The 13,167-nt window shown below is 36.6% G+C and overlaps 1 protein-coding gene and 1 long non-coding RNA gene across 2 annotated transcripts in view; both read left to right on the top strand.

Annotated features, from left to right (window-relative positions):
• Nucleotides 1-3,211: 3,211 nt before the first annotated feature.
• The window catches only part of LOC146462490 (adhesion G-protein coupled receptor D1-like), a 31,275-nt gene continuing 21,319 nt past the window's right edge, over nt 3,212-13,167 (top strand). The window contains exons 1-2 of the mRNA XM_085085577.1: nt 3,212-3,454; nt 5,295-5,466. Coding sequence (XP_084941703.1) covers nt 3,385-3,454; nt 5,295-5,466 — 242 coding nt within the window. The 5' untranslated portion in view covers nt 3,212-3,384. The remainder of the gene's footprint in view (nt 3,455-5,294; nt 5,467-13,167) is intronic.
• LOC146462491 (uncharacterized) lies at nt 7,687-8,083 on the top strand. Its single transcript, XR_014857133.1, has 2 exons — nt 7,687-7,922; nt 7,972-8,083. It is a non-coding gene; the product is annotated as an uncharacterized LOC146462491 (long non-coding RNA).

Raw genomic sequence — 13,167 nt, 5'->3', positions numbered from 1 at the left:
CTTCTATGTACATGTCAATGATTATTCTTCATCGAAAGGTTATCTAAGAGACCAGCTTAAAGGACTAGCTTTCACCAGAGAAAATGTTACATGCCCTAACCATTGACCCTCTTCGTGAGCTGCATCTTTGTCTAACTGGGCATCGTTTTGATAAGCTGATGACAGAGTCCTTGAAGGGTAAATGGGACTTTCAACTCCATTAATGACATGGGAGAGGACTGCTCCCAGTCCATATGGTGATGCATCACACCACAACTCAAGTTCTCTGCTGGGATCATAGTCTGGTTCCCAGTGTTGATAACTCAATGTGGTCCCTCGTGTCACTCACGAACTCCATATCAGCATAGTCAATTGAGGGACTGGTTATGAAGCCTTGCCATGACAACAATGGTGCTGAAATTCATGTTGGAAGGGCCACGACCGTGCACAATCCTTTGTTCTAACGTTCACACTACAGTTGAATATCTTAACATTAACGTTTCTATTGGTCAGTTGCTCCAACCAATTTCAAAATATATTGTTGTCTGTGCATTGTCAAGCCAAAAATGCTAACAAAAACATGTATAACGAAGACGTTTGTCATGCTTCATAACAAGAGACTATGAGGTAAGAGAGCGAATCCCTGTGCCCCATGATAATTATTTTCAATCTTTTTTTAGTTCGCGCCATGCTATTTTGGGAAATTATAATCCGCCATTGAGTTTAAAACTAAATGACGTCACTCTAACTGACCAATAAGATGTCGACATTAAAATAGCAACTCAAACAAAAATAGATTGAAAAAAATTTTCATAGGAAGAGGGGCATGTATGGGGGATTCGCTCTCTTACCTCATAGTCTCTTGTTCATAACCATTGCCTTTAATTCAGTAACTATGATATCAGCAATGGGCCATTTTCCTGATAGCGTCATTTGCTACACCTACTAGAACCCTTCAGTTGTTGTTGTTCGTTTCACTATGTCCAGAAATGCACCTAACGCTGAATTTGGGTACTTCATATAAAACAGACCTTTTTGTCGTTTTCATATGACTTCATGTTCGACAGAATTATGTGTGTTTTAGTGAGAATTAAGGTTAGGGGACACCTTGTGATGTCCACCATACTGAGTTCATGAATCTCATTAGCGTGCATTTCTGGACATTTGTTTTGTTTTTTTGTTTTGTTGTTGTTGTTGTTGTTGTTTTTTCTCGAAAATTAGGAATATTGTTATATAAACCTCACTGGGATTACAAAATTTAAATAAGAAAGGAAAAGTGAAGAGCAATCTGGTAGTTTAAGTAAAATATCGTCATCAAGAAAATCGATTTTTGAGGAGCTGTTAGTTCTCAAGAATGATAAGGTATGCTCGATTGGTTTTAAGAACGACAGTTGGTATGTTACGCTTTTCTTATGGCGTGAAGTAAAAATGGGATAAGAAAAGAGATTTATCGCAGAATTCGAGGCAGTTTGGAAACGAGTCTTATGTTGAAACCAACTCTTGTATGTAATTAAGTCAAATTCTATCCAACCGTTTCAAAGAATATGTACACGTGTGAAACACAGAGTTGAAATGGCTCAAAACTGCATGAAAACGCGTTTTAACCCAATAGAACGATAGCCAACAACACCATGTGATGTTTTATTTACTTAATTTAGTAACTTGAGTTTCATCTCTTGCTCAAATTGCTAGTTTCAGACATACCACCCAGACCCTTACATTTTTCGAGTAATTGATATGCAAATTCAGCAAATATTATGCCTGGGTGACCTGTGCTCGAAGTGGCTACATGGTCAACTCAAGGGCTGTTTACATGAAGGAAGGAAGATCCTAGCACTAGAAATATCCTAGAAGGCGGATCATCCTAGCGCCATATGTTTTCCGCGTTCCGTTTACAAGCAAAAAGTTGTGCTTGGCCCTGGTGCTAGGATCTTCCTAGAGTCGGATAGGCTCTCTCGAGCTGAGAGATCTTAGTACTAGGAAGATCCTAGCTCCATGTAAACAACCTTCGCTCGGAAGATCCTAGTACTAGGGACAAAAAAGAACAAATAATTATGGCGGTAGCCGAGCGTTCGGCTGCTAAAAGCCATGAAAGGCGGACAAGTTTTCTTTTATTCCTTCTCCGACCTGGTAACCACTCCAACCGACATTTCTGCATCTAAACCAAACGAAAAGTTCTTCCGCCTTCTCGGATCTTCCTAGTGCTAGGATCTTTCTTCCTCCATGTAAACAGACCCTCAACTTTTTAATTCCATGACGATCAAATATATACATAATTCGTAACATCACGAATTGTGTATATTTGAGGGCAGCAAGTATTGCTTCATTGTGTGGTTTATTTCGTTTAAGAAACATCAATAAATAAACAACGTTTTGCAACATGTTACTTGCGAAATTTGAAAATTGACTTCAAAACGAATTCACAATCTTCATCAAATTTTCAAGGAAATGTTTTTACATATTCTTTTGATGTCGAATGTAACTTTAGTAATATCTTCTTAGTGTCTTCCGGAGAACATATATTTACTGAGTTACAATAGGCATCTTTAAGCTCTTTAAGACGATCATTGAAGCTTATTTTATTACTTTGCTTTGTCTTTCATTATACAATTTTGTACCTATACTTTTATGAAAAGCCACACTATTCGACAGCTTCAATGACAAAGCACAATTTAAACTTGATATTATTGCTTGCTCCGCGGAAGTGAAATTAAATTTACAAAACAAGTTTGGAATCTCTCAGTCCGTTCTAAGCGATTGAGTTCCATCCTTTAGACATATTTTCCCTGTAAAGAAATTAATTTTACAGTGCCTGTCTAATTAAAATCTAACTTTAATTTGTAATCCATCTTACGTCGAACTACAGCGTTTATTAAACCATGCTTGATATTTTTGGCTTATTTGTTGCTAAGGTGATCAATGTCTTTCCCTCTTTAGGCTTCAAAATGCCCCTTTAAAATATTGTCCCACTTAAGACGCCAAAGAGAGCGAAAAGCCAAATGGAAGACGACAAAAGTAAACTTGCCAGTTTATCGTGCTGAGAAATCAAACTGTACGATTGTGTATGAGTGTGTTCAGCTGAATCGCTAGCTAAACCATTTCAAGTAGTGAAACAGTGTGCGTTATTGCAATTGCAAATTCACTGGTTAAACAAAAACCTGTCAATCTGTAACTCAATCACATTTACATTTCTTAAAGAAAACATTTCCGCTTGAGGCAATGGCAAAGCGCACGTAAGAATTGAAACGCTGCCAAGAAATTGTTAGATTGAACAAATGGGAAACCGCACGCCTGGTTCTTTTCACGAAATGAAAATGAGACTTCTGATAACCTCAGTTTTGTCATAAGAGTTAACACCAGCTTGACCTAAAACTAATATTGGACGGCTGTGGAATTGCTTTTGGCATGAAATCTTCTGACCGCAACCGGCTGGGAAGTCTCACTTTCCTTCTGCGATTTTCAATCTTGATTGCAGGTAAGTTAGTCGTGTTATGCTATACTATTTTGTCTCTTTCAAGTTCAGTCAAAACCCTTAGAAATACTGCTTTGTTCCAGGTTTCATAGTCTTATCTTATCTAGTCTTAACTTCAACGTTAAAATTACACAAAATGAAGCAAACAAAGACATTTATTTATGTCTTGGTTAGATAGGTTTTACGCTTATAATATAACTCGGAAAATGCGAATTTTTACAGATTCATTCCCTTGCCGAAAATAGCGCTCACAACGTCCAAGAATAAGTGAGAGACGGATATTTTCAAACTAAATTCTGTACGAAACACTTTCAGGAACACTGTTTATGGTTAGCAAACACAAAGCTACCTGACTGAGATATAATTCTAAATCCACTTTCTTTTTTTTTTGTTTTTTCCCCTTGTATTGCTAATTCTCAATTGACTTCTTTCCCTCTCTCGGTCGCTGGCTTTCTTCTGTTACTCTTTGGATTAAATTTCTAATGTTTGACTGTTCAAATGAAAGGTACATTGTATCGTGGAAATTCTCCCCACGTATTTTTCAATTTTCCGTCCTCTTGGTGACTGATTGAAATAAAAACTACACCAGGCATTGCAGAAAAGTCTGTTTCGTATTTTTTTTTTTTTTTTTTTTTTTTGTGATTTTGAGATTTTAAATGTATTTAAATTCCAGTCCTGTCCTAAACATTATCTGTAAGGCAAGCTTTGAAACTGTGGATAACAAGGTTTTTCAAAATGTGATTTTGTACGTATTATAATAAACAACAGCTGCTGGAACTGACAAAACTGTTTACCTACGGCCCGGCCAAACACCCTGCTTATTGTTTGATAAACGTTTGCAGTTCCTAAATGTGACACCTACATGTAAATATCCACATATCTTACATATTTTGGACGAATTTGATAGGATTTAGATACTCTAAACCACCCTTTTTCTGGTCAGTTTTTGTCTCTATTTTGGAGACGTTTACGTGAGAAAATGGAGGGATTTAGAAACACGTTTATAGCAAAAGGCAAACGTGAGATTCACGTTTATGTTTTTCTTGAAAAAAAAAAAAAAAAAAGATTGTACACAGATGGGAATCACGCCAAATAATTCTAGCCTTTGACGCTAACGCCAAACTACTCAATTTTACTGAGAAAGTGAAGACAGCGAGCGGAAAATACAGGTAAATATGGCCGCGTGGTCATTTCTACCGTTTGATGTTTTCCATAAAAATAATTCTAAATCTCTTTTATGATAACTTGAAATAAATAAAAAGCCTCAGTTATAGAAAACTCTGTAAATTTATGCTGAAGCGTTACAGGGGTGAGAGTCGAAAAATAGTTATTTAATTGACTGCAAATTCAAACCTCTGATTAAATATTTTAACTTCACTGTTTTCATAAAGAGTTCTAACAAAGACGTACAGTGTTTGCTGAGGCATTTGAGAGAAAGCCCAGTCCACTAACAAATAGACAAATTTTGCTCAAATGCTGCCAGGCAGCGTATTAACGAACGGAAATTCTCTTTTCTATGTCAATTTGCTGCAATCATTAACAAAGACCGAACTTTATTAAAATTTCCTAAATTACTCTCTGTAGAAAGACTGCCTAAGGAAAAACGCATTTCGAGAAAGAAATAAATTCTAAGACAAAGTAAGATAACGCGACCGAAGCTTTTATTTCAAAAGGCACAAATTCTTTCATTAAAATGACAACACTGATGAGTGGTCAAATGAATCACACATTTTACGAGCGCTGGTTTTAAGATTACTCAGTGAAGATGCTGTCATTTTTATCAGTGACTGATCAATATTACCCATTATTAAATTATGACATCTGCTTTGTTCTATTTTGTCAGGGTTGCCTACGTGCGTTTGTGTGACCTATCATCTAAAACCTGAAGAATGTAAGGGAAAGGAATTAACAAATAAGTGTCCCGGCCAACGAGTGGCAAGGATCAACAACAACTACACTCTTGCAAAGGTAAAAGAAGTAATAGATTCAGGGAACAAATATTGGACTGGACTCAGGTGAGTTTGATCGATCCCAATAACTGTAATAATAATAAGAAGAAGGTCTTAAGTTCGACTTCTGATAGGAGCACTTAGAATTTCTTTTTCCGAGTATGCCTGTGTTATTCACTAAATAATACATCATTCTTGTAGTAATAACTTTATTTACCTGACTGGCAAAAAAAATCGAAAAACGTAAGTTTACAAAATTATAATAAAACGTACATAGTAAAAGTAAAAGCTAAAAGGGTCAAAAACTACGATATTATTATGCAACACAGATATAAAATGAATAAAAGCTAGAAAAAGTCTATAATTAATTATCACTATGAAAATCATTTAGTGCGGCACTGAAAAAGAGGAAAAGTTAAAGGCTGTGTCAAATAGTAATTATAATGTAAAGGGACAGGCAATAGATCGTGAATTCGGCATGACTTTGAAATTCCTTTTCGGAAGGACGGTGCCTGCTAATTCGAAGTTATCTTTTTGCCCAATTAATAGCGGAGCTCCGCACGCCGGAGGCGTGCGTGCGGAGCCCCATAGCTAAGAGAATTTGGTAACCCGTGAATGCGAGAAATTTTGGTTTGGTTATGACGTCACTTTTGTCCATCCGTACGCCCGTACGTACGCCCGTACGCAGCCACAGGAAAACTTAGATGTGTGAAGCCGTGCTGCAACCCGCGTTTGTTTGGCGGGAAGTTGCATCGCCAACTGCTTTAATTAAGAAAACAAAAAGATCTTTTGAAGAGAACAAAATACAAAGTCAATTTATGTGACCGACAGCGGGAGAAACAGCAAGACGTCTAGCGGCGGGAGAAACAAATCGACTGGCAGAATCTTGAAGTGAAACCATTTTACTCCGATCCTGCGTGACGAAACCTGGATTTTTGCTCTTTACGTGAAACGTTTCGCTCACTTGACGTTGTAAAACAAACGAAAAAAGTTAGCTATGGAATAAATAGGACTTGTTATTGTCCGGAGAGGCGAGTATATTCATGTAATTTTGTTGACAAAACTTTGCTGGTTTGCTCTCTTGCAAGATCTTGATTTCTTGCCCCTGATTTCTTGCAGTGTTAACACGCCGTTTAATTTAAGCTGAAGCTGCTAAATACCGCTAACTTCAGAGGAGTCTTTTGAGATCATTTTTTTCGGTGCATGTTGATTATTTCCCTGGGAGTTTTATTTTCTAATGGGGTGATTTTCCGCCTTTCCTTGCTTTAGAATTTGGGGTGATTTTCCGCCATTCCCAATTTCGCCGTTCCACCCTTACCCCATTTAGCGTCACCGGCAGCCGAACATTTTTACTCCGATCTGGCGCGCCGAAACGTTGGATTTTTCCTCTTGAAGTGGAGCGTTTCGGTCACTTAACGTTGTAAAACAAACGAAAAAATCAGCAATGGAATAGAAGCACTGGTTATTCTCAGAAGAGGCGAGTATATTCGTGTGATTTTGTTGACAAAACTTTCCTGGTTTGCTGTTTTGCAAGATATTGATTCCTTGCAGTGTTGACACGCAGTTTATAAGCTTATAAACTATAAAATAAGTTACTGCTAACTCCAGAGTAGTCTTTTGAGGTAATTTTATTGGTCCATGTTCATTATTTCCCTTGGAGTTATATTCTAATCTCGTCCAATTTTGCCTTCCATCAGTGGGAAAAAGAGCAAGGCGACTAGCGGCGGAATCGCCACATCATGAAGAGCGGCCGAAGGGAAATCATTTTTATACTCTGTTCCGACACGACGAAACGTTGGCTTTTTCCTCTTGAAGTGAAACGTTTCGCCCACTTAACGTTTTAAAACGAACGAAAAAATCAGCAATGGAACAAAAGGACTGTTTATTCTCCAAAGAGGCGAGTATATTTATATCTATTTATGTGACAGTATATTTTTGTTGACAAAACTTTGCCGTTTTGCAAGATATTGTTTTTCTTGCAGTGTTGACCATGCAACTCATTTAACTTATAGCTACTGCTAACTTTACAGCAGTCTTTTGAGCTCGTTTTTTCGGTCCATGTTCGTTATTTTCCTTGGAGTTTTATTTTCTAATCTCATCCCATTTTGCTTCATTTAAGAAATTTTATTCTCAGGTAAAATAGTCAGTCAAACAAACGTCTCGCTACTCAGTGTCGTTGACATAAACTTACAGTTTATATAAACTGACAAGTTTGTCTGGCATAAGCTTATATAGTTCTAATTTTAGCATTTATTTGGGAGAATCTCTACAGAGAACAAACACAAATACTTAAAATAATAGGGTATAACGGCAAAGATTTAGACGTGGGAGTATTTTTGACTGAGCTGAAATTAAGTCTTTTTAAACAATGTTAAAAGCGAGTGTAAAACTAGTGTGATTTCATTTTCATCAAAACATGATTTCATTTTCATCAAAAACATGTCCCTTTGCTTCTTGTAGGTGACTGGTAATTAGCCCATTCTTTTCATTTTTCAACTTTTTCTCAGTGTGTGGAAGGGAGTGTTTTTTCAAGTAACTCAACTGAAGGGTCAAGTTCAAAAACATAAAGAGATTTTAAAACTCCAGATAGAAGTATAAAGGTCTAGTAACTCTTTCCAATAATATATTGGGTCTCGGTTTCGTCGCTTCTCGACGGTTGCTTGATTTCGCAAATCTAATTGGAGATCGAAATGGAGATGTTTTAAATTGTCTAGGTATATTTTAACTAGCTCCTCAGAAACCACAAAGGTACACTGTTGAAGAAAAGTCTGTAATTTTTTTTCACTGTGTTCAGCTTTCCTTTATTGAAGGATTTTTTTTTTGCGCTCTAGGCATTAAGTCATCAACTGGTTGTGCTGTTCCATCTAAAGAAGTAGCCGGAGATTCAAAAACACTTTAATTTGTACGCGTACCTTAATTTTTCTTTATCCGAGAAAGGGCGTGGAATTCTGCCCATTGTGGAGCCAGCCAACGATTTTTACATGAAGCGCATTGCTGCTCTTTCTTAACCTTGCAGGTGTCTTTGTCAAATTCCAGTTATAACTCTCCGACATCATAGTGATAGTCACAAATTTTAGAAAAATAATTATAGCCGGGGACATGTTTTTCTAAACTTTTGGATGCTTTCATGTAATCATGATTAGCCGGGTTCTGTTAACAAAAGAAGAAAAAAATAATGGTAGCTCCTCCCCTTCTGTTACAAATTCCCTTTAAAATGTAATCTGACGGAACAGGTGCATCGTCAGTGCGCAACGCTTTGTCATGAGCAACCGGCATTGTTGTTGTGACTCCACCATATAAATTTCTTGTTTCTAACTCGTTGTAAAACCTAGCATTGTGCTTGAAAAAATTATGATTCAAAGCATTGCTGATCCTTTTTTCAATATGTGCTTGAGGGAGTGTGGTTTTTATCCTCCTCAGCCGACACTAAATTGCATTAATTTGTTGTCTTAATCCCATATATGGGATTAGCATGGACACCAGGTGATCGGCATGATATATTTGTAATGTAGTGATCATGGGTACATCTGCCATATAAATTCCACATATGACATAACTATAGTTATCATTCATATTATATCCATATAACTGTTATATACATTGTATCTCAAAATGAAAGATAATGTGGTTATTACATGGGGAATCAGTCAACCATGTTATTCCCACATTATTGATGTCTTTAATTTTGTGTCCATATAAACACCATACTTGGAGTAAGTTGAAAGTACATGCTTGTTATAAAACCCATATTTTGATTTAATATACCCAGTTACTTTCCATATATGGGCCATATATGGCTCTCATTTTCCCCATATTATTACCATATCATTGGTTTGGTAAGGGCCTCTGGACATGCATTCCTCTCCATTCTTTAGGTTTGTGATTTTCATAGTCAGCTAGTCACAGTTATCTTCTAAATTCCTTTGTCTGTTTTTTCATGGAATCTGAGAAGTACATATAATTTCCCATTTTATAGAATTGCCATAGATAATGGCATCTCCAACTGTAGAATTAGTCCTTTCAGCTTCCCCCTGGCCACTGTCTTTGTGTGCTCGATGAATCCTAATGCAGTAATTAGAGTTCCAAATTCTGGACAATTTGGCATCTCTGAACCTGACTTGCAATTGACAACAGCATTATCTCAAAAAATTAGTAATTACTGCATCATAAATACTGTCCATGCATGCAGTATTTATGATAAAGACCACATTAAAAAATGTTCGTTATTGGATTTCATCTCCAAAAGAATTGAATTTTAAAAAGAATCTATTGATATCTTGTTACAATCAAATTTGTATGATGTGAAATTTTTTTTTCAAAAAAGGAGGTTATATGGGGCTAGATCGATGTAAGTATTTGCATGAAGGAATATTAGAATGATTCCTTGGCAAAGCAAACAGCTATTTATATTATGTGGTTTACAACATAACACCACTGCATTCTCTAGAGTCATGCAGTGAATATCTGAGCCTTATCCTTTTAATTTTTAGTAAAGGATTTTTGAAAGTGAAATTTATTAGTTAATTATAAGTTTGCAAATGTAATAAAATTTTAATACTCCAGAAATGCTTGTATCAGCCATTTTAGAGGAGGTTTTAAAGTTAAAAAGGGTGATAGAGGGAGTGGGCAAGGTATTTTACAATGGCTTACAGGATATCTCATGAGGGGGTGCCAGAAAAAAAATATTTAGAACATCATCAGGTGGGGGAAGGGGAGGGGGGCCTTTCAAAACATGAAAGGGAAAAAATAAAAATCATCATAGGCCCTCATCTGCATAAATTTTGTACCCTCCCTCTGGATTGTTTTAGAATCTGCCACTGCCTTGGTACAAAAGCCACACACAGCGGGTGTAGCCTTTTCTGGTAGAGTTTAAGACCTGTTGTTTAAATTGTAACAAAAAAGAAATTGATGTAAGCTTTTTATCTACCATCACAGATCCATACCTGTAGATGTGATGAAAACACTGTACGCCTCAAGAATCACTTTGTTAATGGACGTTCTTGTTGAAGCAGTACATAAACTTGTAAATTATGCATTCTTGTGTGAACGTTTCTGTGCACTTTCCCAATCAATAGATCCAGTTGTGCATTAAATTTCCTACCTTTTCGAAAATGTTTATGATGGCAGAAGCCAAATAGAATGGGCATCTCATTATTACTCAAAAGAAAATTCACTGAGTAAAGATTTGATTAGTTGGCCAGGTAGGGCTATTGCTCTAGCATGGTGAGTACAACAGAGATTGGCTACAGGATGCCTGAGCCTAGCTGTGTTTATAAGCAACAGAGCGCTGTACTCAATCATTCTTATAGCTATTCAATTGAGAGGAGAGGAGGTGGCTGATATTCAGGCCATGTTTAATGCAACCAAACCCTGGCTTCTGTTGATTAAAGATAAAACATCAAACTTCCTATCAGCCATCTCTTTTAATTAAAAGAAAACTTTAAAACTTGGTAGTGAGTAATGAATTATGAAATATGTACAGGTATTAATTTTTACAGTGCCATCTCAGTTATTTGACACTCCCAATTCTTTGAACAAATTAATAGTTGTTTTAAATTCTTTTGGATTGCTTCAGTCAGATTTTTACCTCCTATTTTTGGAACAAAATTATGTTTCCCTTTGAGGTTAAAAACAATTTTTGGTATTCCACTGTAGTGATTTACATTCATGATAACAAATGTTATACCCCAAGTCAATTGTTTTCTTTTACTTACTTTTGATCACCCTATAATAACTGTTTATTTTTCATGGGTTTTGTAACGTCAGTAACCAGTGCTACAGTTTTCTACACCTTATAACATAGTCTGGTTTACCTTTTTCAGAAACAATTAAGGAAAAACACTAATATTATTTTCCTTTTCCATTCTGTCCACTGCGTTTATGCAAATTCTTCTTTATTTGTATAAGAACAGTTTAAACCACTGATTTTTTTGAAGAATGAAGTAATAAAATGCTTTCAATTTGCAATATTTCAAGCAAAGTATTAGTTGTTCATCATTTTGTGAATTCAGAAGACGACTGTTGTATGCACACTCAACTCTCTATACCTACATTCTCTTCTACCTACCATTTTTTTTTCTCGGAAAAACCAGAGGATGAAAAGTAAAGTAAGGAATATTTTTACCGAATGCTTATTACATGATACATGGTAGGTATCTTGCTGTGTAAAAATGAATGTGACTTCTCAGATGAGGTGCTATCCATAAGCTGGATTGAGTGATGAGGCTGCAGCAGGGTAGTGTTTAATGACTTCTTCAATTGGGATTTTGCTTTTAAGGACAGCAAGGTCTGTACCTAAATTGAGAAACCAGAGAATAAAATCTGCGGTGTAAATTTTGTGGTGATGGAAACCGTTAAATTTTCATCTCAGTATTACCTCAGTAAGGAAATGTGGTCCATGCAAGTTAAAGAAAAACTCTTTGATCTTGGCAGGATTCAAACCCACTACCCCAGGATTTTGATCACTGATTGACCAAATGTACTCACCAGGGCAATGCAAAATTTATTAAGTGGTTTCCTTCACACACAGAAATTTACACTCCAGAGATAATTCTCTAATTCCCCAGTTGCATCAGCACTGCACAGCACAAAATTTGATTATCCCTTAATTGTTGTGTTTTTTTTTTTTACTTTACTCCAAGTGAATTCTCATGTAGCAACGTGTAAAAAAACTGCTGGGGATAACTGACCCCTTAACTGCATGATGGATTTTTTTGGTAAAGATTTTGACAGGGACAGTTGAGGATTTAATTACCCAAGTGTTATTGTGCAGTTCCAGAAAAAATCCACACCCACCCCACAGAAGGTCATTGGAAATTCCTAGGGGGAGGGGGGTCTTAAAAGTCAAAATTTTAGAAGCAAAGTATGAAGCTAAACTGGAATTTCCTAGGGGGAGCAGGGGTGCAAAACAAAAGACCTTCCGTGGGGGGAGTATGGATATTTTCTGGAACTGCACATTTGATTTTATGTCAAGCAATTTACTAACTTTAAAAACCAGCTACAGATGGCTAGGGACTGCAAAAACTTTTTTTTCTGTTGAATAAATTTATTGCATTCAACAATTACATCAAAAGAACGCACTCCTTACACAGATTGGAGTCAACCTTGATTGCCATGAATGAAAGGATCTCAGGACATGTATATGGGCACCCCCTGCAGATTTTGCAGGGGCAGATGATATCATCACCAACTTGGCAAAGGAGAGAGAACCTAAGGATTGAGGTCAACAAATGCACTCTCTAATCCAGTTTTGATCATTACTAGTTTTCATATCAAAATAAAAAAGCTAAAAGACAAGACCGCAATGTTTTGTGGGATTATTTTTTATGAATAATTTCATCAAAATCATCCCTGCATGTGCAGGTCATTGTACTGCTAATCACAACCTATTGTTTTCTCTAGGCATGACTGATTTTGATGAATTATTTATTCATAAAAATCCCACGTAAACTTTCGGTCTTGTCTTTTAGCTTTATGCTTTGAACCGACAACGTTAGTTGAAATGACTGTATATAAAGTAGCAAAAGGCACAAGTGATTGTCATGTTGACTTTGCAATATCAAGAATAAGAGCCAGACAATTATGCACAAGTCAACGAAAACCCTGACCCTCCCACCCCAGAACAAGGTGGGGATTACAAGGGAATAGTAGGGGATTTGATACAAAATCATGCCCGAGACGGTGGGGCATTGGAAGCGTTTAGTAGATTTAGCTGCCCCGAGGGGGTGGGGATTTGTGAACAGACTGCAATGTCAAAGAATTTTTTAG

This window comes from Pavona decussata, unplaced genomic scaffold (genome assembly GCF_977016875.1).
Source record: "Pavona decussata unplaced genomic scaffold, jaPavDecu1.1 SCAFFOLD_187, whole genome shotgun sequence".
Taxonomy (NCBI): domain Eukaryota; kingdom Metazoa; phylum Cnidaria; class Anthozoa; order Scleractinia; family Agariciidae; genus Pavona; species Pavona decussata.
This window is presented reverse-complemented; position numbering and strand designations above follow the sequence as displayed.